The 24,357-nt window shown below is 42.4% G+C and overlaps 1 protein-coding gene and 2 pseudogenes across 1 annotated transcript; 2 read left to right on the top strand and 1 right to left on the bottom strand.

Moving 5' to 3' along the window:
- Nucleotides 1–8,976: 8,976 nt before the first annotated feature.
- On the top strand, nt 8,977–22,488 carry LOC134949710 (olfactory receptor 8D1-like). Its single transcript, XM_063938466.1, has 2 exons — nt 8,977–9,099; nt 21,392–22,488. The coding sequence occupies exons 1-2, from the start codon at nt 8,977–8,979 to the stop codon at nt 22,340–22,342; spliced, it is 1,074 nt and encodes a 357-aa protein (XP_063794536.1). The 3' UTR covers nt 22,343–22,488.
- Nucleotides 11,502–11,619, bottom strand: LOC134953661 (5S ribosomal RNA; annotated as a pseudogene).
- LOC134953648 (5S ribosomal RNA) lies at nt 12,781–12,898 on the top strand (annotated as a pseudogene).
- Nucleotides 22,489–24,357: the final 1,869 nt, after the last annotated feature.

Genomic DNA, 24,357 nt, shown 5'->3' with positions numbered 1-24,357 from the left:
AACTCGGAATGACCCTCATTGTCATCCTATTAGTTAAGCACCTTGACTCCCATTGGAGAAAAGCACTATATAAATAAAATTCATATTATTATTAACATTGTTGTTATTATTATTATTATTATTATTACAATATTCTTTTTTTATTATTACTATTATTATTATTATTATCTATTTATTTAATGTAATGTTTATGTGTGTGTGTGTGTGTGTGTGTGTGTGTGTGTGTGTGTGTGTGTGTGTGTGTGTGTGTATATATATTGTTGTTATTATTATTATAATTATTACAATATTCTTTTATTATTATTATTATTATTATTATCTATTTATTTATTTATTTATTTATATATAATTTATTTATGTATTTATTTTATATAGAATTACAAAAATAATGATTATTTTTTATCCCTTTTATCTCATTACAAGGTGGATATGATATAAGACTGATATTTGTTTCTTTACACCATAGGCATCCTGGCACAATGATCTTTTTATGGATGTTTTTATACAGGTCTAGCAAACTCCTCTCTGTTGTCTCTAGAGTCTGAAGGGACAAGCTGGGACTTTTAGTTCTGCCATAGCTGAAGAGCCACAGGATTCCAGATGTTCCACGCTGAAGATAACACGTCCTGCACACAGTCCTCAGCTGTGTGTTCCACAGGCTGCAGGTAATTTAGCAAAACACAGAGCTGGATCCTAATGGGCCCTACACACATGTCGATATCACTGCACGATATGAACGATCTCATTCATTAATGAACGAGATAACGTTCATATCGGGCAGTGTGGAGGCACCAGCAATGAACAATGCGCGGCCCCGCGCTCGTTCATCGCTGGGGCCATGTCGGCTGTGCATGCAGGCCAATATGGACGAGATCGTCCATATTTGCCTGCAAGTCTACGGAGCCGGGTGACGGGGGGAGTGAAGTAACTTCACTCCCCCCGTCACTGCCCCCCCCCGCCGCCGCCGGGTCGCCAGTCGCCCGTATTGGCGGTCGGGCAGCTCGGCGGCACATCGCTGAGTGTGTAGGGCCTATCAAAGGACTCCATACCCAATGGTGATTTGTTCAAAACTGACGAGATGGTTGTCAGACACAATGATAAACGCGGTCGCGTTTTTATATACAGCGCAACGGAAATTGCTGGCGTGATATAAATGTTAACAAATAATGAGCTCCAGAATTGTAATGCCTGAGGATTCCACTGCGCTATGTTCTATAGCAGGCATTCCCAACCACGGTCCTCAAGGCACACCAGCAGGGCAGGTTTTAGTGATATCCAGGCTGCAGCACAGATGGTTAAATCAAAATAACTGAGCTACTAATTAAGTCACCTGTGCTGAAGCCTGGATATCACTAAAACCTGCCCTGCTGGTGTGCCTTGAGGACCGTGATTGGGAAAGCCTGTTCTATAGGGATGCAGTCAGAATCCCGGCAGTTGACATCCCAAAAGTCTAAAGACTAATAGTGGATCCCGGAGGTAAGTACGGGGGGTGGGGGGGTTTGGGGGATTAGTGTAGGCACTAGGGAGAGGGTTAGGGTTAAACTGCAGGGTTGGGGGAGGCAGGGACGCATTATTGGCCGCCACCCCCCTCCCCTTCATCACGTCATTGCCCCCTTCATTTAGGAAGCCAGTCCCGATGCCTCGAGACCACCAAAGCAGCCCCAACCTCACCCTCTACCAACTCCTGGACCACAATTTGCTGCCCATTGTCTTGCCCCCATAATTTGCTAAATAAATAAAAAAAATTATATATATGACCTGATGAAAATGCACAAATAAACAGCATTGAAACGTTGTCTATCACAAGGACGTAAAGAGTTGCTTTATCCCCGTCGCTTGGAGTGCCGCACCTGCCGCTGTCTATATATATATATATATATATATATATATACTGTATATATATATAAAAGTTGTAATGATGGGGGGGGGGGGGAAGAATCACCGGCCCTTATCAGTCAGGTGTGCCTCACGTGCCTAGGTGGGATGCGGTCAATTTACCGACAATCAAAATCCCGATGGTCGAAATCCTGACCCCAATTGACCGACAGTCAAAATCCTGACAAGGTCAAAATCCTGACGTGGACAAAATGCCGACATTTAAAATACCGACAAGGTCAAAATACCGTGTCGACAGGGTGGCGGAGGTGAGCGGGGGTGAGTGAAAGAGAGAGGAACCTTGCAACTCAGGCCACACTACCTAGAGACCTAGCAGATGACAGGTCAAAAAGAAAAGTAATAACGTATTAATAGAGTATATAAACATGTCTACATCTCTGCAGCCGGGCAGTAAAGTCCTGGGGGGGAGGGGGGGGGGGACGGGCCGTGGCTGCAGTGCGACCCCCCAGCCCAGGCAACAAGGAGCCAGCAGGGGAGAGGGGGGGCCGCGGCTGAGTGCTCACCTCCCTTTGCAGCTGGGCAGACATGGCATGGGGGTGAGGGCACCGCTGCTTCAGATGTCCCCTCCTGCCAGTGGGGGGGGGGGGGATAAGGTGACAGCGGTTGGGTGGCCAGGAGACACAGGTGCGTGCTGGGGCGGGGGGATGTGCCAGGGACGCCGCAATAACATGCCCTGGGGGGAGGGGTGTGCAGGGACATTAGGAATGACTTGCCTGCGTGGGCGGGAGCACCGCACAGAACGGCAATGAGGACAAAAATATCACTTTCCAAAAAACTGTCTCCACAAAAGGAGTAGTTTTTCGGAAGTGATAAATTTATTAGGCAGGGATGATGAGTAATGAAAAAAATTAGACTGAGAAGGCTGACCACTGGATACTAAAGATTCTCAGTTCACAATTTTTTCATGATGAATATGTCCCATAGAGAGAGATAAAGTGGACAGAGATAAAGTGCCAGTCAATCAGCTCATAACTGTCATGTTACAGGCTGTGTTTGAAAAATGACAGGAGCTGTTGGTTGGTACTTTATCTCCGTCCACTTTATCTCTCTCCAGGGCTAGAACTCTGGGCCTGATTCAGCCCCAGATGCTATCCGGAGTCAGACTCATGAAGCTGATGTATTCCTTTCTACATGTGCCGGGGCCACAGGACACAAGTGCAGTGATGCTGTTGAGGCTCCATGAACACTGTGAACTCCGCCTCGCAGTGTGATTGACACACAGGAGCTGTCTGGAGATGGGGAGGATGTTTCACAAGACAGGATGTGTTGTACCTGTTTGTGAGGCATGCTGAACCAAGTTGAGGCACCATCGGACCCAGATTCACTGGCCTCAGCAGCATAATTGGGGTGGGCATTCTTAGCCCGACCAATGGACACAATTGTGGTCCCTTGCTGCATCTTGGGATGGATACAGTGGAACAGAGAAGGTAAAGGTGGGCCGCGGCGTCTCAATTCAAAAGATGACACCTGCATTATCTAGTTATCTTCTCAGTTCCACTACTTCCGAAGATGCATCACCAATCACTCCTGCGTCCGCCTCTAAATTAGACCAGCAACTCTTCTTCCACATAAAACCCTTCCTAACTCATAACATAGATGTTCATTTTTTATGTTTTTTTTATGTCTTTCAGTCCAGCGGTGATCCAATGGCAAACGCAAATCAGGAAAACAAGTCCTCTGTGTCTGTATTCCTGATTGTTGGCTTATCTGAGTCTGAAGAACCTCAGCCTCTCCTCTTCCTCATCTTCCTCTGCATCTACCTGACCACTATGATTGGCAACATAGTGATTCTAACTCTGATTTCCTTGGACCAGCGACTGCACACGCCAATGTACTTCTTCTTGGCCAACCTCTCCATCATTGACATCATGCTTTCCTCTATAACTATCCCCAGGCTCCTCTTCATCCTCTTCACTGCCCAGAAGACCATCCTCTACTCCGAATGTGTAACCCAACTTTTGCTTTTCCAGTGCTTTGTGGTGATCGAGTGCTACATTTTGGCAGCGATGGCCTATGATAGATACGTGGCTATCTGCTTCCCACTCAACTACATGGTTATTATGAGTAGAACGGTCAGGTTCAGGTTGATCATAGCTTGCTTAGCGTGTGGTCTTGGTAATTCGATTGTCCAAGCTTTTTCCATCTCCCATCTTGATTTCTGTGGTCCCAACAGAGTGGACCATTTCTTCTGTGATGTCACTCCACTCTTTAAGTTGTCTTGTTCTGGCAAACAGCTTGGGGAGGTCATGTTTTTCATAATCGTGATGATCACTGGGGTGATGCTACTGATTTTGATTGTGGTAAGCTACGGCCGGATCATCACTGAGATTACAAAAATTGCCTCCAGACGAGGGCGCTTTAAGACCTTCTCCACCTGCTCCTCTCATTTCACAGTGGTGACTCTGTATTTCATTAGTGGGACCATCAGCTACATCTGGCCATTATTCACTTATTCCATGGACAAAGATGTCAAAGTGGTGGCTATATTGTATGCTATTTTGACTCCCATGTTGAACCCCATTATTTACAGCCTGAGAAACAAAGAGGTAAAGCAGGTGTTAAGGAATGCTTTGGGGTGCAAGGGAGTAAATTAATGTCTCTCACTCTTTAAATTTCTCATGACCACTGATGTCTCTCAGAACATTGATGTAGTTGTTTAAAGTCATATTCGCTGACTCTCCAAATGTGCATGAGCCTCACAAATTAAGGGATGCTTCCAGGACAACAGGCAATTCAATAGTAAAAGGTGCTTACCTGCCTGCAAGGTAAGCAGGGATATGCAGCAATTATGCAAATCTTATCATCAAGTCACACCCATCACACTGATTGCTGATCTCCTTATATAGAGTTGGACGCATTTTACATAAAAATAGAAGATGTGTATAGTATAGAGTATGCAGCATGGAAATATTTTTCAATCTTCATTCAGTGAATAAAATATATAATATATGGTAAGGTCTCCCTCCCCCTCCCCCCAAAATTTTTTTTATTCCAAGTGAATGGGTGTTCCTGGGTTACTCTACTCGGGTTATGTTACACGGAGCTCCCTTTAATACCCCTTTCACACCAAGGCATGAACCTGGTCATGATCCGAGACACAAAACTCGGGTAGCCCCAATTCACACCAACACACAACCTGGGTTTTTCCCGGGTCTTTGCCTAAATGTGAATGGGATATCAACATGGGTTGAACTTTAAACCGTGTTCAAAATTCCGTCTCGGACCTGGGATTTTGGTGTGAAAGGGGTATAAATTGGCTGGATCACTCCTGTTACAACAGGGAACAATAGTATAATAAATGTAATAAAGCTTCAAGTTCTGCCATGGGAATTTCTTCAGGTGTAAAATAATACTGTAATGTCTCTATATACTATGTGCAAGAAAATATTAAAAGTTGCTCTTTTATATAAAATATCTTTTATATGGTTCAATGTTGGAGAAGACTAGTGTGACAGGAATCACATAGACCGGATTACAGTTCAACTCACTTTACTTCCACCTCATGCAAGTTATACAAGCCATGCATGATTTGCAGGTCAGGTTTACAGGCAGTCTTTAGAACAGCAGCATAATATTCCAAGTTCTAATAAACACAAACAGTACAGATTCCAAATGGCTCCTAATGTAACCCCAAACCCCCAACCTATCGCCTGTCCACTTGCTGGAATCAGGAGCAATGACCTACGAAAACAAATAGATTTTTAAAGGTAGCAGACAAGTTGTAGTAATTAGCCCAGTGGTGGCTTACAACAGACTCAGCTAAAACTCAGACTGGATTCCACCAGACCTGTTGCTGCTGCTCCAATCCTGCAAAAGCCCGCCATTCCACATTAATCTCATGTGGAATCAGGCTGTCCCTGCCACACTAGCAACAAATAAATCCACAGTGGGACCCAAAATAGATAAAAAAAATATAGAGTATACTATGTCAAGCAGCATGCAGAATATTTAAAGTGTGCCAATGGAGTGACCTAATGATATGCTGAGCACCAAACGGATTGCAACCACAAACGTCTTGTTTATATCAGTGATGGCCGTTCTGAGCGATAATGAATAATGAAGAAAAAAAGAAAATATGGTGTTGAGTAGAAACGAACATACAAAAAAACGCCATAAAGTTAAAGCCATTATGTCACACTCATTTAAGTGAGTGATGCCTCGATAGGAAAGTGTTGTATATTCCTTAGTGACTCACTCTGTTCCATATGATGATTTAGAGTAGATCTACTGCAAGTATTGAAATGTTCAAACAAAATTAGATTCTTCGGAGAGATACGTTGGATCTAAAATAAATTGCCAGGAACATACTTGGCCATGACAGAACAAGTGGGCAGAAGACGTCCACCACAGTTCAACAAGCATTCCCAGTGCAACAAGCATTCCCTAGGCAACGAGCATTCCCCGTGGCAACGAGCATGGATCCCAGAGCATAAAACCCCTGGCAATGCGCATGAAACCCCTGGCAACGCGCATGAAACCCGTGGCAATGTGCAGGTAAAAAAAAATTTAAAACCTGCCCTGGGAGGTGTGACCAAATTCCAAAAACCCGCCAATGAAGGGGTTAAACTGTATGATGTGGCAACAGCAGTAGTAATCGTATTATATTTTATTGCTATCGTGGTAATAATTTGCGTGCTGGATAAGAGGAGGGGGTTTCCAAGCAACTGGAATACCCACCCCCTGCTTTTGCCTATGGGAATGTCGCTAGTGCTCAATTGCTGATGCAACTTATGGTGGCACCTAAAGATGCACCAGACCGTATTTCAGTGTCTACAGACGCTCACAGTGGACGCCTCAGTACTTCCACATGTGGACGCACAGATGTACACCAGGGAAGGGCTTGGAGCGTCATTAGCATAAATATACAGACAGGATTACCACCTATAAACTGGGCCATACCATGCTTGTGTCCACCTTTGAATCAGCTGTCTAATGCGTGCAGGGTTACAGTACTGTAAATCACATTACTCTACCAGGGCCAAATTAAGCCTTGGAGGTGCCCGGGATACTTAAGACAGTGGTGCCCCGGTGGAAGGTGGGGGATGTGTTATAGATTGTGCATACCTCCCAGCATGTCCCATTTCAGGAGGGACAAAATGCTCTCTACCTGGACTTCCCACTTAATATATGATTGGCGCCACCTGTGTTGAGCTATTTAATTGATAAGAAAGGTATTTCACCACAGGTGATTGCAATCATAAATTAAGAAGGAAGTCTACTGTAGGTAGAGAGCATGTTGTACCTCCTGGAGTGGGTCATGGTGTGAGGTACAGATTGTGTATATTAAATTTAAACCAAAGGTGTATATTAGTTTTAAACTAATACAGTAGCTCCATTTAATTGAGAGACAACTATTTTATAAACATTTCTTGTAGTGGAACAAAGACAACTTAAACAACCTTAACATACACACAGATAAATAAAATAATTTATCTTGTCACATGCAAGAATAGCATCAGCCTCAGTACTACTTACACACTGGGACAGGACTCAGGAGGACTCAGTGTGTGTCTCTATCTCTAGACCCAAATGGTTTAGTTGCATAAAAGTTTACACAGGACTCATACACCCAAGCAGGGAGGAGGAGAAGCTGGGATCCCTGTATCACTTACAGCTCTCTCCAACCTCCTATCTCTCCTCTGGTCAGAAAGCTCCATCTGTAGCTCATGAAACATGATATTCCTGTGTCTCTGCCTGCACTGCATGCTGTCTTGATCCCATTCTGGTTCTCTCATTAAGAGGGAAAGCTAGTAATACCAGTGTGCTTTGGCTGGGGGGCTCCTGACACAGGGGGGCCCGGGGTACAGTATGCCCTGCATCTCCACCTTAATCTGGCTATGGTTACTCTACCATGTCGGCATGCTGTTTTGGATACACCAATGTCCACAAAACATGCCATACCCCTGCACCGCAGCAGCTTACAGCCCTCGTGCAGGGGGAGAATAGAGCACTGGTACTGCCCCCTCCTATATAATGTGTAAATTGATTTCCACTTCATTAAAACTAATGTTCTCTTTGTGGCGTAGTTTACTTTCCTTTTACTCAGCGAATGCAACTTTGCACCTTATTAGTAACACTGGGGGTAATTCCAAGTTGATCGCAGCAGGATTTTTGATAGCAATTGGGCAAAACCATGATGTGCACTGCAGGGGAGGCAGATATAACATGTGCAGAGAGAGTTAGATTTGGGTTGGGTTTGTTCAATCTGCAAGCTAATTTGCAGTGTAAAAATAAAGCAGCTAGTATTTACCCTGCACAGAAATAAAATAACCCACCCAAATCTAACTCTCTCTGCACATGTTATATCTGCCCCCCCTGCAGTGCACATGGTTTTGCCCAATTGCTATCAAAAATCCTGCTGCGATCAACTTGGAATTACCCCCACTGTCCGGGCATGTACCGTATTGTGTATGAATTGCCCAATTCTGAGTCTCACGTAATGCGCAATTCTGGAAGTGATGAGACGCGTACCGCTCAGAATGGCTTGTAAGTGCTCTGAGGCTTTAAGGCGCGTCTGCAGCCTGCGACACATTTGCAATTTGCTTAAAAAAATCTTTGATCCGTCCACATTCGGGGCTGCGTACATGAATCAGGCGCACTATGTGTTAAAGATTTTCTCAGTGTTAGAAAGCTGTTTATCTACAGATCCCACGTTGCAATGTCATGGGGGATCTGCTCCGGTGGGCTTTGTGTATGTACATAGGAGAGCAGGGGGCAGAGCAGCGCCGGAGACAGCAGGAGAGACTGTGAGTATGGCACCTGATACATCACGTCTAAGCCACGGGCTGTCAGGAATCATAACAACATAATATACACTCATATAATATATACACTCTGTATTTCATCTAAGCTACATTCTGGGGGATTGGTAGAAGGTGCGAACTTTAGGCAAGTTTAATATTCGCTGGAAATCGCAGCGAGATTCTGAGGTCTTTCCACTCAAAGGGGTCTATTCATGAAGCAGTGAAAAGTGTGGAGAAGTGATCCAGTGGAGAAGTTGCCCACGGCAACCAATCAGCTGCTACATATCATTTTCTAGAATGTATTTTATAAATGTTACCTCAACACTGATTGGTTGCCATGGGCAACATCTCCACTAGCTCACTTCTCAACACTTTTCACTGCTTCATGATTAGACCCCAAAGTCGCCAGATGAAACAGAAGGCGACTTTGCTTCATTGTATTAAAAATTACTTATGGCAGGTAAGAAAGGGCAGCGCCTGAAACTCGCTGAAAATTTGAGATTGCTCAGACTACATGCATGGGGGGCCATCTGCCCTACAGAATATAATAAAGAGCCACATTAAACATATGAACTACTTTGTCACTAATTAATACTCAATTAAGGGCCGCCAAAAATAATGAAAATATGGAGGAGTCATAATTATTTAAAGATTTTTTTCTTTTTATTGGGGGCAAAAATGTAAAAAAAAAATAACAGTTAAGAGTATTTTTTGTTAATGGGAGCCGTATTAATAAATTAGTAATCAAAAGTAATTAAGTAATTAATTAATGGTAGACGCACCACTTATATTACAAGCTTATGACACTACAACTACCAGCATGAATGCCCATCCACCATTAATTTATTAATAAGACCTAAATTAACATAAAACCATTATTGACCTCACAATTTTAATATGTATTTTTTTAAATATTATTCCCTAATAATAATAATAATAATAATAATAATATAATAATAATAATAATTATTATTATTATTATTATTATTATTAATATAATAATATAATAATAAGCTAAATATGGCCCATCAAGATATTTATTGTATTTTTGGTGTCACTTGACTGAGTATTTAGTAGCAGCAAAATATTACATACGCTGGGGTATATTTACTAACATTTATAATTCTTCCGATTTGGTGGGAGAATAATCACGAATGACATCGAAAGTGTAAAACTGCAACTTTTTGAATTTATTACGACTAATTTACTAAGCTGTCGTATTCTGCATTTTCATTTGTTCCGATGTCGATGTCATTCGTGTTTTTTTCCCGTTTTTTACGGCAGTGATTAGCAAAACACTGCCGACTTTATCACAATGAATCTCGGCCGGATCTGTGTGATCCGTGCTGGGGTTCATTTTTTTTTTTTTTAAATAAACACTGTAAAATCACACAAAAAAATTGCGTGGGGTCCCCCCTCCTAAGCATAACCAGCCTCGGGCTCTTTGAGCCGATCCTGGTTGCAGAAATATGGGGAAAAAATTGACAGGGGTTCCCCCATATTTAAGCAACCAGCATCGGGCTCTGCGCCTGGTCCTGGTTCCAAAAATACGGGGGACAAAAAGAGTAGGGGTACCCCGTATTTTTAAAACCAGCACCGGGCTCCACTAGCTGGACAGATAATGCCACAGCCGGGGGTCACTTTTATATAGTGCCCTGCGGCCGTGGCATCAAATATCCAACTAGTCACCCCTGACCGGGGTACCCTGGGGGAGTGGGGACCCCTTCAATCAAGGGGGTCCCCCCCCAGCCACCCAAGGGCCAGGGGTGAAGCCCGAGGCTGTCCCCCCCATCCAATGGGCTGCGGATGGGGGGCTGATAGCTTTTGTTGAAAATGTAAAGATATTGTTTTTAGTAGCAGTACTACAAGTCCCAGCAAGCCTCCCTCGCATGCTGGTACTTGGAGAACCACAAATACCAGCATGCGGCGGAAAAACGGGCCCGCTGCTACCTGTAGTACTAATACTAAAAAAATACCTAAAAAAAGACAAGACACACATACCTTGAAAGTAAAGATTTATTACATACATCCACACAAACATACATACATACTTACCTTATGTTCACACGCAGGTCGGTCCTCTTCTCCAGTAGAATCCATGGGGTACCTGTTGAATAAATTATACTCTGCAAAAAGCGGGGGTAGAGTCTGCACAGGATCTCTCAATCTGAATACTTGCTAATTTATTAGACATAGGATAAACCTATAGCTTATTTCGTTAACCAACATATGGCCATGTAGTTGAATAATTCATAGCAGGCACTGGGTTGGTGGTGCTCCCAGAGGTAGTTCAGTAAACTGATACAAAGAAATTGTATGGTTCCTGTATAGTACAGGAGCCAAAGAAGAAAAGAAGAAAGACTACACGTCTCTTCTGGGGCACTCTTTTATAGTAATTTATGTGATATTAAGGTATTTAAAAAATAACTTTTATTTGTATTCCTCTTAAAATAAGGGGCTATGAGGCAAAAATGGAACTAAAGCACACTAGAGTTGCTATCTATTTATCAAGAGGATAATCCATCCAATTTAAGTGAATTTGATTGTACAAGGTGATACAAATCAAACTGACTGGCTCCGTTCAGCAAAAATATATATATAAAAATGTGTGTCTCTCTGGTGTTAGAAGCGCTGTGATCCAGATTTAAATGATATAGGAAATATCATGTTCCAAAGAAATGCAATATAATTGTATCAAATCACACTATCATTATTCTGGAAGGGAGAGATATTTCTCTGTATAACACAGGTGGGCTCACCTTGTTGCCTAGGTAAGAATCTGTTTCTATAGGCTAGAGTGGATATTGTGAGTGTTGCCTGAAACTTTGGCTCCAGGTCTGATTGTTTTTTGTAGGATAAAAATACCTGCAGTACCGGGTATTCTCTGGTGGTCTCCCAACCAGGTACTGACCTGGCCCACAGTGCTTGGCTTCCAAGATCAGACGAGGTTGGGCATACTCAGTGTGGTGTGACCGCAGGTAATGTATCCTGCTTTATATTGCCCGGAGCCAAGTGTTGTGTAATGGAAGTTATTCAAGAACTCTTAGAGTCCAGATATTGGTGATACAACAATGTGTATCGATGATATTGGAGAGGACAATAGGAGATACGTCCTGAGCCAAAGTTCAGTTTACTGATGAGCCTGATGTTGTCCCAGGATCCCCTTATTGCACAAAAATAATTATTTTCCAAACTAGTCACAAAAATTTATTTGTTGTATAATGTATATAAGTGAGAAGTCACATAAATGTCTGGAAACTCGGTGCAACAAAAATTGTGCAATTATAGCGGAGATATTCCTTAGTAAGGGGCCTAAGACAGCAAATACGGCTTCAAAATTGAGGTATATTCCTACTGTTAGGTGGAGGGGTAAGATACCCCCCTTTTTTTGGTGAGAACCGTCACTCAAGATCCATGGTGAGAGGTGAGTCCAGCAGAGAGACGCGCCGGTATCCGCGGTCCGTTGACCGGAAGTTCGGAAGCCGGAACCGGAAGTGACGACAACCGGAAGTGACGACGTACGTTTCGCTCGTGGAGCTTGTTCACGGAAATGAATTTCACGGAAATGAATTTCCGTGAACAAGCTCCACGAGCGAAACGTACGTCGTCACTTCCGGTTGTCGTCACTTCCGGTTCCGGCTTCCGAACTTCCGGTCAACGGACCGCGGATACCGGCGCGTCTCTCTGCTGGACTCACCTCTCACCATGAATCTTGAGTGACGGTTCTCACCAAAAAAAGGGGGGTATCTTACCCCTCCACCTAACAGTAGGAATATACCTCAATTTTGAAGCCGTATTTGCTGTCTTAGGCCCCTTCCTAAGGAATATCTTCGCTATAATTGCACAATTTTTGTTGCACCGAGTTTCCAGACATTTATGTGACTTCTCACTTATATACATTATACAACAAATAAATTTTTGTGACTAGTTTGGAAAATAATTATTTTTGTGCAATAAGGGGATCCTGGGACAACATCAGGCTCATCAGTAAACTGAACTTTGGCTCAGGACGTATCTCCTATTGTCCTCTCCAATATCATCGATACACATTGTTGTATCACCAATATCTGGACTCTAAGAGTTCTTGAATAACTTCCATTACACAACACTTGGCTCCGGGCAATATAAAGCAGGATACATTACCTGCGGTCACACCACACTGAGTATGCCCAACCTCGTCTGATCTTGGAAGCCAAGCACTGTGGGCCAGGTCAGTACCTGGTTGGGAGACCACCAGAGAATACCCGGTACTGCAGGTATTTTTATCCTACAAAAAACAATCAGACCTGGAGCCAAAGTTTCAGGCAACACTCACAATATCCACTCTAGCCTATAGAAACAGATTCTTACCTAGGCAACAAGGTGAGCCCACCTGTGTTATACAGAGAAATATCTCTCCCTTCCAGAATAATGATAGTGTGATTTGATACAATTATATTGCATTTCTTTGGAACATGATATTTCCTATATCATTTAAATCTGGATCACAGCGCTTCTAACACCAGAGAGACACACATTTTCATATATATATTTTTGCTGAACGGAGCCAGTCAGTTTGATTTGTATCACCTTGTACAATCAAATTCACTTAAATTGGATGGATTATCCTCTTGATAAATAGATAGCAACTCTAGTGTGCTTTAGTTCCATTTTTGCCTCATAGCCCCTTATTTTAAGAGGAATACAAATAAAAGTTATTTTTTAAATACCTTAATATCACATAAATTACTATAAAAGAGTGCCCCAGAAGAGACGTGTAGTCTTTCTTCTTTTCTTCTTTGGCTCCTGTACTATACAGGAACCATACAATTTCTTTGAATAAATTATACTCACCAGATCCAGGGTACCAGGCTCCTTGGCGAATCCATTTGTAATCCACGTACTTGATTAAAATAAAAAAACGGAGACCCGAGCCACGCACTGAAAGGGGACCCATGTTTTCACATGGGTCCCCTTTCCCCGAATGCCAGAAACCCACTCTGACTTCTGTCTAAGTGGGTTTCTTCAGCCAATCAGGGAGCGCCACGTTGTGGCACTCTCCTGCTCGGCTGTGTGCTCCTGTACTGATTGACAGGCAGCACGCGGCAGTGTTACAATGTAGCGCCTATGCGCTCCATTGTAACCAATGGTGGGAACTTTCTGCTCAGCGGTGAGGTCACTTTCGGTCAACCGCTGAGCAGAAAGTTCCCACCATTGGTTACAATGGAGCGCATAGGCGCTACATTGTAACACTGCCGCGTGCTGCCTGTCAATCAGTACAGGAGCACACAGCCGAGCAGGAGAGTGCCACAACGTGGCGCTCCCTGATTGGCTGAAGAAACCCACTTAGACAGAAGTCAGAGTGGGTTTCTGGCATTCGGGGAAAGGGGACCCATGTGAAAACATGGGTCCCCTTTCAGTGCGTGGCTCGGGTCTCCGTTTTTTTATTTTAATCAAGTACGTGGATTACAAATGGATTCGCCAAGGAGCCTGGGACCCTGGATCTGGTGAGTATAATTTAATCAACAGGTACCCCATGGATTCTACTGGAGAAGAGGACCGACCTGCGTGTGAACATAAGGTAAGTATGTATGTATGTTTGTGTGGATGTATGTAATAAATCTTTACTTTCAAGGTGTGTGTGTCTTGTCTTTTTTTAGGTATTTTTTTAGTATTAGTACTACAGGTAGCAGCGGGCCCGTTTTTCCGCCGCATGCTGGTACTTGTGGTTCTTCAAGTACCAGCATGCGGGGGAGGCTTGCTGGGACTTGTAGTACTGCTACTAAAAACAATATCTTTACATTTTCAACAAAGGCTATCAGCCCCCCGTCCGCAGCCCATTGGATGGGGGGGACAGCCTCGGGCTTCACCCCTGGCCCTTGGGTGGCTGGGGGGGGGGGGCCTTGATTGAAGGGGTCCCCAATCCCCCAGGGTACCCCGGCCAGGGGTGACTAGTTGGATATTTGATGCCACGGCCGCAGGGCACTATATAAAAGTGACCCCCGGCTGTGGCATTATCTGTCCAGCTAGTGGAGCCCGGTGCTGGTTTTAAAAATACGGGGGACCCCTACTCTTTTTGTCCCCCGTATTTTTGGAACCAGGACCAGGCGCAGAGCCCGATGCTGGTTGCTTAAATATGGGGGAACCCCTGTCAATTTTTTCCCCATATTTCTGCAACCAGGATCGGCTCAAAGAGCCCGAGGCTGGTTATGCTTAGGAGGGGGGACCCCACACAATTTTTTTTTTTAAATAACCACTTTCCCACCCCTTCCCACTGATATACATGCACGGATCTCATGGATCCGTGCATGCCTATCCAATCACGGATCAAAAAAGCAGGTCTGTTTTTTTAGCACTTTTTTACGAGTTGTAATTTTTCACGGCAGTGTTTTATTTTTTTTTGCTTTGCACTTCTTAGTAAATGACCGAGATTCATACTTAAACAGCCGCGTTTTGACCGATGGTGTATTCATTCGTAATTTTTTACTTGGACTTCCCAAAAAATACGAATGCCCTCATCACTGCCGTGATTTGAGTTTAGTAAATTACCGAGATGACACTTTGAAGAAAAAACGGCATCTCGGTCAAAATCGGGACCTTAGTAAATATACCCCGCTATGTTTAATTTTATATTGTGTTCAGACAGTTTGCGGGTTTTTCCGGCGAGTTTACAAGTGGCAGCGGGCTATTACATCTTACGGATGTTATGTTTGACATAACAAATATCTGGTTGTCAGCCTTTATCCAGTGGAGAGTGATTGTGGCGGATTTCTGACAACTTTGACACTATTACATATTGCGACTTGAAACTTGCTGGAAAACCGTCAATTTTAAAAAATCAGAGACTATTACATCCCCCCTTTTTCTCTTTCAGATGTTTCATTCATAGTACTGAAGTAATAAAAAAGTCTGGTACAATATATTACAATAACATTATTTTGTCTCTCGGATAACAGCTCATTTTACATAGAATAAATATTTAGGGGGGGGGGGGGGGGGTTATATTCCTGCTCTTGTTGATTATAAAGGACAACCCATTAAAAGTACACCCAATAAAATCGGCAAAGCTATCGATGTTTATACATAATCAGAGAGGGAAGATACTATGTAAATAGCTGGATAGATAGATAGATAGATAGATAGATAGATAGATAGATAGATAGATAGATAGATAGATAGATAGATAGATAGAAGATATGGGTATATAAGGTATATATATATATATATATATATATATATATGTAGGCCGTCTACACCACATCACACGTTGCTGTCATGGGTAAAAGGGGCGATTTATCCAAGTTGCAGTAAGGGCTGATTATCGGCTCACGGGCCAAGGGTGGCGGTATTTCTGACACAGCGCAGTGTGTGACCTGTCCGTGTGCTGCTGCGGTGAAGGTGTATCGTGACCGGACAAATGGCACCATTGTGACTAACCGGCGTGGAAATTGCGGAGCACCACATGCCATTGATGTGAGAGGTGAACGTGGGCTACGATGGTGCTTTAGGGCCGGCCGACAAGCTACAGTGCAGCAGCTCACCGTCAGAATGACCCTGGGGTCTACCAGACGTGCGTCTAATACGACAGTTCAGCCGTCTAGCTGCTGTCCATGCGGCACACGGCGGTTACTCCGGCTATTAGCTGGTGGTCATAATAATGTGACTTCATCGTGTATTACTGCCACCAATACTGCAATAGTTATTAATCTGTAGAAATAATTTCAGCTGCTGCCAAAGAGAATAGAACCCCCTAGTGGTTTCAAAGAGGAATAAGAAATACAAAGTGTATTCTTCAGCACTGGAGTCTGAGAACTTAAAAAAAAAAGGTCAAAAACAGGAACAATTTGCACCTAGTTAAAGCTATGCGGCACTGCAGGGGGCAGATTTAAAATGCAGAGAGGGATTTAGAGTTGGGAAGGGGCGTGTCCTAGCTTAAATCTAAATTTCAATGCAAAAACGAAATTGCCCGGTGTTTGTTCACTAAATGCAAAAGCAAATAGTATTTTCCATGCATGCAAATAAATAAAAGTATTTGCATGTCTCGCCTGGCAGCATGGTCTGTTCCAAGAGCAAATTGTTCCTATTTTGTAATTGCTCCAAACGTTGAATCAATATGCTCTGTTTAAGCAGATGCACAAAAAGCTAATTTTAATTTCTTATCCCCATTTGATTATAAGATGACTAGTAAAGCGACCTGGGTCACCTCGGTCTACCCCCAGCCCTGCCCCGCCGCCTCTCTGCCCAACCCTGCCCCCTCTATGTCCACAGCTCCGCCCCCTCTCTCCTTTGCGTCACATGGCTCGTTGAGTCTAATTGTAAGAAGACGCATCTGTAGCGATGCCGAGATCTGGAATGGAAATATATATATATATACTGTATATATATATATATATATATATATATATATATATTTAATTAATTATTTAATTAATAAAGAGTTACTTCTGGGAATAACTGGACACTATCTGAGATCTGGAGAAAGAGCTAATTTCATCAGGACACCTTTTGTTCTCCCCTAGGACTGACACTAGACTTTGTGTCAGGGAATCAGCCGAAGGGAACATGCACAGAACCTGGCCTTCCTCCCTCGCATCTCCAATCCCTTTTTCTGCAGATCCAAAAAGCAGAGGCCATCACCCCTTGGACAGCCCTGGAAGGTATTTCTACCCCTGTGGGAATGTGGGACTTTTGAACATGGAACAACACGACGAGTGTTACTGAGGTTTATTTAGATCAGGTCTTGTGTTGAGATTGAGGGATCTATTTACTAAGCCTAGGATGGAGGTAAAGTGGACGGAGATAAAGTCCCAACCAACCAACCAACTCCTAACTGCCATGTCACAGGCTGGGTTTGAAAAATGACAGTTAGGAGCTGGTTGGCTGGTACTTTACCTCCATCCCCTTTACCTCCATCCAAGGCTTAGTATGTTGGCTGGGTCCCACAGGCCCACCATGCTGGTGGAGAATTTGGGCAAGTGGCTGGGACCCATAAAACAAAGATCAGGAGAGGAGGCGGCATGAGAAGGGCAGCAGTGAGCCTTACAACATAGTTCTTGTACCATCTGGACTCTTCCTGCTACATGGTGGGTGAGATACAGGAACTGTGCTTGCTTGCCTGTAGACTGATGTAGACTTTAGGAAGGACATTAATGAGACACTAAGTAGGTCACCATGCCTTGTAGTGATTGCACCTTTAAAAAAAAAGTCCGAACCCGGGCGGCATTACATCCCGCCATTTGTGTGTGTGCTTTTTGTGCAATAAAGGTGCTGTTGAACTTTTTTATCCTTACCTGTGTAATTGTTGAACTTAAGGACCAGGGCGCTCTAGCAACCTGCAGTTCCCATACCCAGTATTCTCACATCATGTTCCAAAACCTAATTGAAAGCCATCCCGGAAGAGTGGAGCCTGTTATAGCAGTAAAGGGGGGACCAAATCCATATTAATTGCCATTCTTTTGGAACAACAGCTTGAGATGATGAAAATAGCAAACATTGGGGCAGATGTATTAACCTGGAGAAGGCATAAGGAAGTGATAAACCAGTGATATGTGCAAGGTGATAAACAAACCAGCCAATCAGCTCCAATATGTAAATTAACAGTTAGGAACTGATTGGCTGGTGCATTATCACCTTGCACTTAACACTGCTTTATCACTGGTTTATCACTTCCTTATGCCTTCTCCAGGTTAATACATCTGCCCCATAGTTTTACGTAGACCTGTTAGAGACTCATTGAGCATAGTAATAATGATATTGCAGTATAATAAATATTTAATGTGATCTACGCATTAAAAATGCTTAGGGGGAGATGTATCAAACCTTGGGGAGAGATATAGTGGAGAGAGATAAAATTCCAACCCATCAGCTCCTGTCATTTTTCAAATACAGGGGCTGATGTATTAACCTGTAGAAGGCATAAGGAGTGATAAACCAGTGATATGTGCAAGGTGATAAAGGCACCAGCCAATCTGATCCTCAGTGGCGTCACAAGGCGGGTGCGGGGGGTGCGGCCCGCACCCGGGTGTGACACCTGGAGGGGGTGACACCAAATGTCAGCTCCTCCGTAGTGACAGGAGCCAGGTGCTGCAGTGTGAAATTCCGCTACAGCACCCGGCTCCTGTCATAGCAGAGGAGCCGACAGCACACTGAGACCGTCTCTGGGGGAAGCCCAGCATCTCCGGAGATGCTGGGCACGCCCCCAGAGTGACGATACCAGTATCCCCGCGAAGCCACGCCCCCTAGCTGTAAGGCCATGCCCCCTTTTTTGCCGCGATCGCGGCAGTACATCAGGGGTGCGCACCGGGTGTCACCACACCTGGTGACGCCTTTGCTGATCCTATCTGTTAATTTACATATTGGAGCTGATTGGCTGGTGCATTGTCACCTTGCACATATCACTGGTTTATCACTTCCTTATGCCTTCTCCAGGTTAATACATCTGCCCCATAGATTTTAAAATGACAGTAAAAAGCCGATTGGCTGGTATTCTAACTCCACTTTATCTCTCTCGAAGATATCTCACTACATATCCCCTATATATGATTTAATTAATACTGTATGTTATAAAATGTTTATACATTCTGAGCATATAAAGATGTGCTTTTATATGTCCATGTACTGTATGTGTTCTTTAAAGTTTGGTTTTATAAATCCCTTATATAAAAATAAATTGTAAATAATAAAATGCAGTTTGTAGATGACATAACCTGGTATTGGGTTTTCCGAATGACTGTTTATTTAATCACTACCTTGTCTACTGAATAAACAGTGATATGCTGCACTGTAGTTATATAGTAAATATGGTTTCTTTATTATAAATTCGACTTTTAGTCAGATAGCTACATCTATAGATTTATTTTGTGTTATATTTTAATGATTGAGCATGACTATGAACAATTAACTTCTGAATGAATACATTCTAGCTGGATTGATAGAAAATGGGCAGATTGGACAAATAGCATATATATTACCACACCTAAAAATTTGGGATAAATATTTGCCTTTTATAAAAGTTGCCAGGTCATGGTGAAACGTGTCAGCCTATACATTTCATGAAAGCCTGCATATGGAAGCATATTGGTCTCTAATTGACCTGGGGTTATAAAATTGTGTAATATTTTACTTGTATATTTCTATTTTGAAATTTGAACTGCATTTATTTTATCAATAAATATTACAAATTTCAATAAGTGACATACATATTTTTAGATTTCATATTTTTTTATATATTCAATCATTAAATATCTATAAATGAAAATTATAATCTATAAGGGCCTGTTTTAGTATTGTGGTGCTAGATAAACATAATAATAATAATAATAATAATAATAATAATAATAATAATAATTATATTATTATTATTATTATTATTATTATTAAAATCATAAATAATAAAATTAATTGTTTGTGGGAGAATTGCCAACCCATGCTGCTTTAACTACCTTTCCACATACAGCAGGGTGTGTGTTTGTAAAAAAACCACGATACCTGATGAAATTCAGATGACATTGATGGACCAAACTTGTCTACTTGGTGGACCAAACTTGATGGGCCAAACTTGCTTACACTCCCAGAATGTCTGAGAACTTCCAAATTTCCAGCAGCACTACTGGTTCTCCAGAGAGTAGTCCAATTTTCTGAGATCTTGATGATGCAATTCATGGTGAATTCATGGTGAAACGCATAATCATGCTCCACCCCCTGACAAACAATGAATCAACCTGTGGCATTGTACAGTGGGGGCTAAGGCTGCAATTAATGGCATCACACACCCACTTCTCCCACCATGACAAGGATGTTCAAGAAGGTACATTAAAAAAGTTGGCAGGTATGTGTTGGATATGGCGATAAATACAGTCAAAACATGATAGCAGATGACCTCTATCTTTCTCTGTGCTTTTGCAACCCCACTCACAGATCCCTATAAATGTGAAAAGAGATCCTGGTAGCACTGATCCAATCTTAGGCTGAGCACCAGAACTGTAGATGACGTTACAGAAAAGTAATGTAAATGAAATGTGTAATGACGCTACGTTCCAAGATTCAAACACACACAAGGAAGAAGAACCACTCATTCTGAAGAGCTTGCCATCGAAACCACATTATGTAACATAAAGATACAGTACATGAATAGGGGTAACTCAAATACATTGAGTAGATGATCTGCGGAAATCTTCTGATCAAGCCGGAGCTGATGTTTTTCTTGCCGCGGCCAACAAATTCTGATGTGTTATGTGTTAGTGGATTGTAACGTGTTGTATATATTGATGTGATGGTACAGGAATGGAATTCTTAATTCAGAAAATAAAATAAAACGTTTGGTACATGTGACACTAGCTTAAGGATATGAAAAAAACACAATACACACTCACCAGTGGCCCCCGTCTTCAGTAGGATTATCTTTTCTATGAACGCCAGAATTCTAAATACTGGTGCATCATTGTCTTCAGATTCCACTGTGTCCATTTGGTAGATATTTTCGTGGTATACTGAGATGATAGAGACTTTTTTCAAATATTAAAGACTTGGTCGACTGTCCTCCTGCCGCATTGAAGAAAAGGCTCTATGAATGTTTGTGTGTTACATGAAAAACAAATCTGACATTCTAGATACATTAAAGAAACAAAAATTAGGAGCCTCTCAAAGCCTAAAAAAAACTGTTCAGAGAGCACAACTTCCTGTTATGTTATAGGAATTTACAGACTTTATATAATTCAACCATCCACTTTTATTTGAGAGATAATATTCATATAACGATTCTTTCCATCTTTCAGACCAACAGTGATCCAATGGCATTAGTTGGCCGGGAAAATGAATCATCTGTGTCCGTATTCCTGATTGTTGGATTATCTGAGTCTGAAGAAACTCAGCCTCTACTCTTCCTCATGTTCCTCTGCATCTACCTGACCACCGTGATTGGTAACATAGTAATTATAGCTCTTATTTCCTTGGACCAGCAACTGCACACACCAATGTACTTCTTCTTGGCCAACCTCTCCATCATTGATATCATACTTTCCTCTATAACTGTCCCCAAGCTCCTGTCCATCCTGAAGACCATCCTCTACTCCGAATGTGTCACCCAACTCTTGTTTTTCCAGTGCTTTGTGGTGGTTGAGTGCTACCTCCTGGCAGCGATGGCCTATGATAGATACGTGGCTATCTGCTTCCCACTAAATTACATGCTTATTATGAGTAGAACAGTCAGGATCGGGTTGGTCATAGCTTGCTTAGCATGTGGGATTGGGAACTTGATAGTCCAAGTTTATTCCATCTCCCATCTTGATTATTGTGGCCCCAACAGAGTGGACCATTTCTTCTGTGACGTAACTCCTCTTTTCAAGTTGGCTTGTTCTGGCAAACAAATTGGAGAAGTAATGTCTTTCATAGTTGCAGTCATCACTGGTGGGATGCCTTTGACTGTCATTGTGGTAAGCTATGGCCGAATCATCTCTGAGATTACAAAGATTTCTTCCAGTCGAGGACGCTTTAAGACCTTCTCCACCTGCTCTTCTCATTTCACAGTGGTAACTCTGTATTTCACTAGTGGGACCATCAGCTACATCTGGCCATTATCCACTTATGCCATGGACAAAGATGTCAAACTGCTGGCTGTATTGTATGCTATTTTGACCCCCATGTTAAACCCCATCATTTATAGCCTGAGAAACAAAGACGTAAAGCAGGTGTTAAGGAAGGTGTTGGTGTGCAAGGGTGTAAATTAATCTTGGAATCTCGTCGTTGGTCTTCTGACAGTTGGGATCGTGATTGCCTGGATTTCGTACCCAACCTGTTTAGAGTGATATGGAATAATGAATAAGAGAAAAAAGCATAATGTAGAATAGAAATAAAAAAAATACCATAAAGTCAATATGTTGCAATCACTTATGCGAGTGAAGACTTAATAGGAAAGTCTTGTATATTCCTAAGTGACTCACACATTTCTTTTCAAATGTCCATCATATCATAAAAGTCATTGACCACAAAAAATGATTGAAAAATTATACTCACAAAAGAACTTTTTCAAATGGTGCACAATAAAAAAAATTCTCAGTGGGAAAATGTGGCTCCGATAGGTACTATTACATATTATAACGATTCTTTTATACACTTTAACGCGTTTCACAGACTATAGTTGCTTCCTTAGTACTCAGTATGTTTTATATAGGGGTTAAGGTACAGCAGTATATACACACATGAGTAAGTTGGCAGGTTGTGTGAACACATTAAGCATAAAAATGTTATCTGCTTGGTATTTTTTCCACTCTCTTCTCTGCTTGCTATCTCGCTGCCCTTGTTCTCTATTTCTTTCTCCCAGTCTTCCTCTCTCTCTTCACTCCCTATCTCCCTCCTATAAACCCCATTACTCTTCTTCACTTATCTCTCGCCCGTCCCCCACCCTGATCTCTCTCTCATTCTCTCCTCCCCATTTCTGTCTTTCCTCATATCATTCTCCCCATTTTCTCTCTCTCCCTCATTTTTCCCAATTTAATTTATTTATTTTTAAGGTATTTCTAAGGTATTTAGTAATGACAATGGGCACGTGCACTACATAGAAGCATGGACGTGCACATGCATGCTTCAGTTGCCAGAGCAAACCATATATATTATACATGCTCTGCACTCCAAACTGTATTTCATTTACCACTTTCCTGGCTAAATCTGCTCAGAAATTGTCATTTTTTTCATGCTTGAATTAGGTCAAGAACACCTATTTAAAATAAATTCAATACAATTGAATACAATACAATTTTTCATGGGGATGGGGGTACTGCCAGGCTGCCCAATCAGCAGTGATCAGCAGCATAGCAAGCAGTAGGGGGAGGGAACCAGGAAGCAGAGGGACCCTCTGATAGCGGCAGCTGCAGGAAGATTCTCTTCCTGCAGCCGCACAGTGTGCTCACTGGTCAAAGAAACATAGAAACATAGAATTTGACAGCAGATAAGAACCACTTTGCCCATCTATTCTACCCCTTTCTTTATCCTTTATGTAATCTTAACCCTTTTTGAACCTTAGTTCTTTGCAAGGATATTCATATGCCTATCCCAAGCATGTTTAAATTGCTCTACAGTCTTAGCCTCTACCACCATCCGATGCGACTGTGTCAGGGAAAGCCCAGCCTTGTGTGTTGTCATCTGATGTGACCATGCCAGTCAAGTGGTTAAAATTTGGACAATGTTGGTTCCAAGATATCAGAATCATTTGTCAAGCCAGACAACTACGTCAAAGTTTTCCCTTCTGGCCAGTCCCTACACTGACTCACAAAAATATGAGAATTGCTCTGCATCCTTTGTCACCAGGTGTCCCACAGATTTTATGCACAGACTATGCTATTATCATGGGTTGACGTCTGTTAGCCCATCGGCTGAACCTCCCCCAAGCATATCATTTCATGGGTACCTGCAGAATTAGCTGACACAAATTGACTTGCATGTGGGAACTGGGATGCAAGAGGAAATGTGACCACAAAATGTTATGATAAATAATAGACTTTGATCCATACCTCAGGCACCACAGATAAGTGAGTGACCTGGATTAAAGCATGCCGTCTATAATACATTTTTTTGATCATATACATAAATCCCCTCAACAGGCAGAAAGGAAAGGATCAGCGCCATAAATCTACATAAGTAAAACTTTACTTTATTAATGGTAATCCCACAGTATAATGGTCCTAATGTTTGTTAGTCCAGCTAAGGGAATTGCATAAGGGGGTGTAACCATTTTTTACTTTGTATT

This window comes from Pseudophryne corroboree, chromosome 8 (assembly GCF_028390025.1).
Source record: "Pseudophryne corroboree isolate aPseCor3 chromosome 8, aPseCor3.hap2, whole genome shotgun sequence".
Classification (NCBI taxonomy): Eukaryota; Metazoa; Chordata; class Amphibia; order Anura; family Myobatrachidae; genus Pseudophryne; species Pseudophryne corroboree.
The sequence above is the reverse complement of the archived record's forward strand: the minus strand, read 5'-3'. Positions and strand labels throughout refer to the sequence as shown.

Bases quoted from the DNA above. Each gene is read 5' to 3' on its own strand.
- LOC134949710 (XM_063938466.1), top strand. From the start codon at position 8,977: ATGGGCAACATCTCCACTAGCTCACTTCTCAACACTTTTCACTGCTTC. The intron at 9,100-21,391 runs GTAAGAAAGGGC...TCCATCTTTCAG, and splicing joins TTAAAAATTACTTATGGCAG to ACCAACAGTGATCCAATGGC.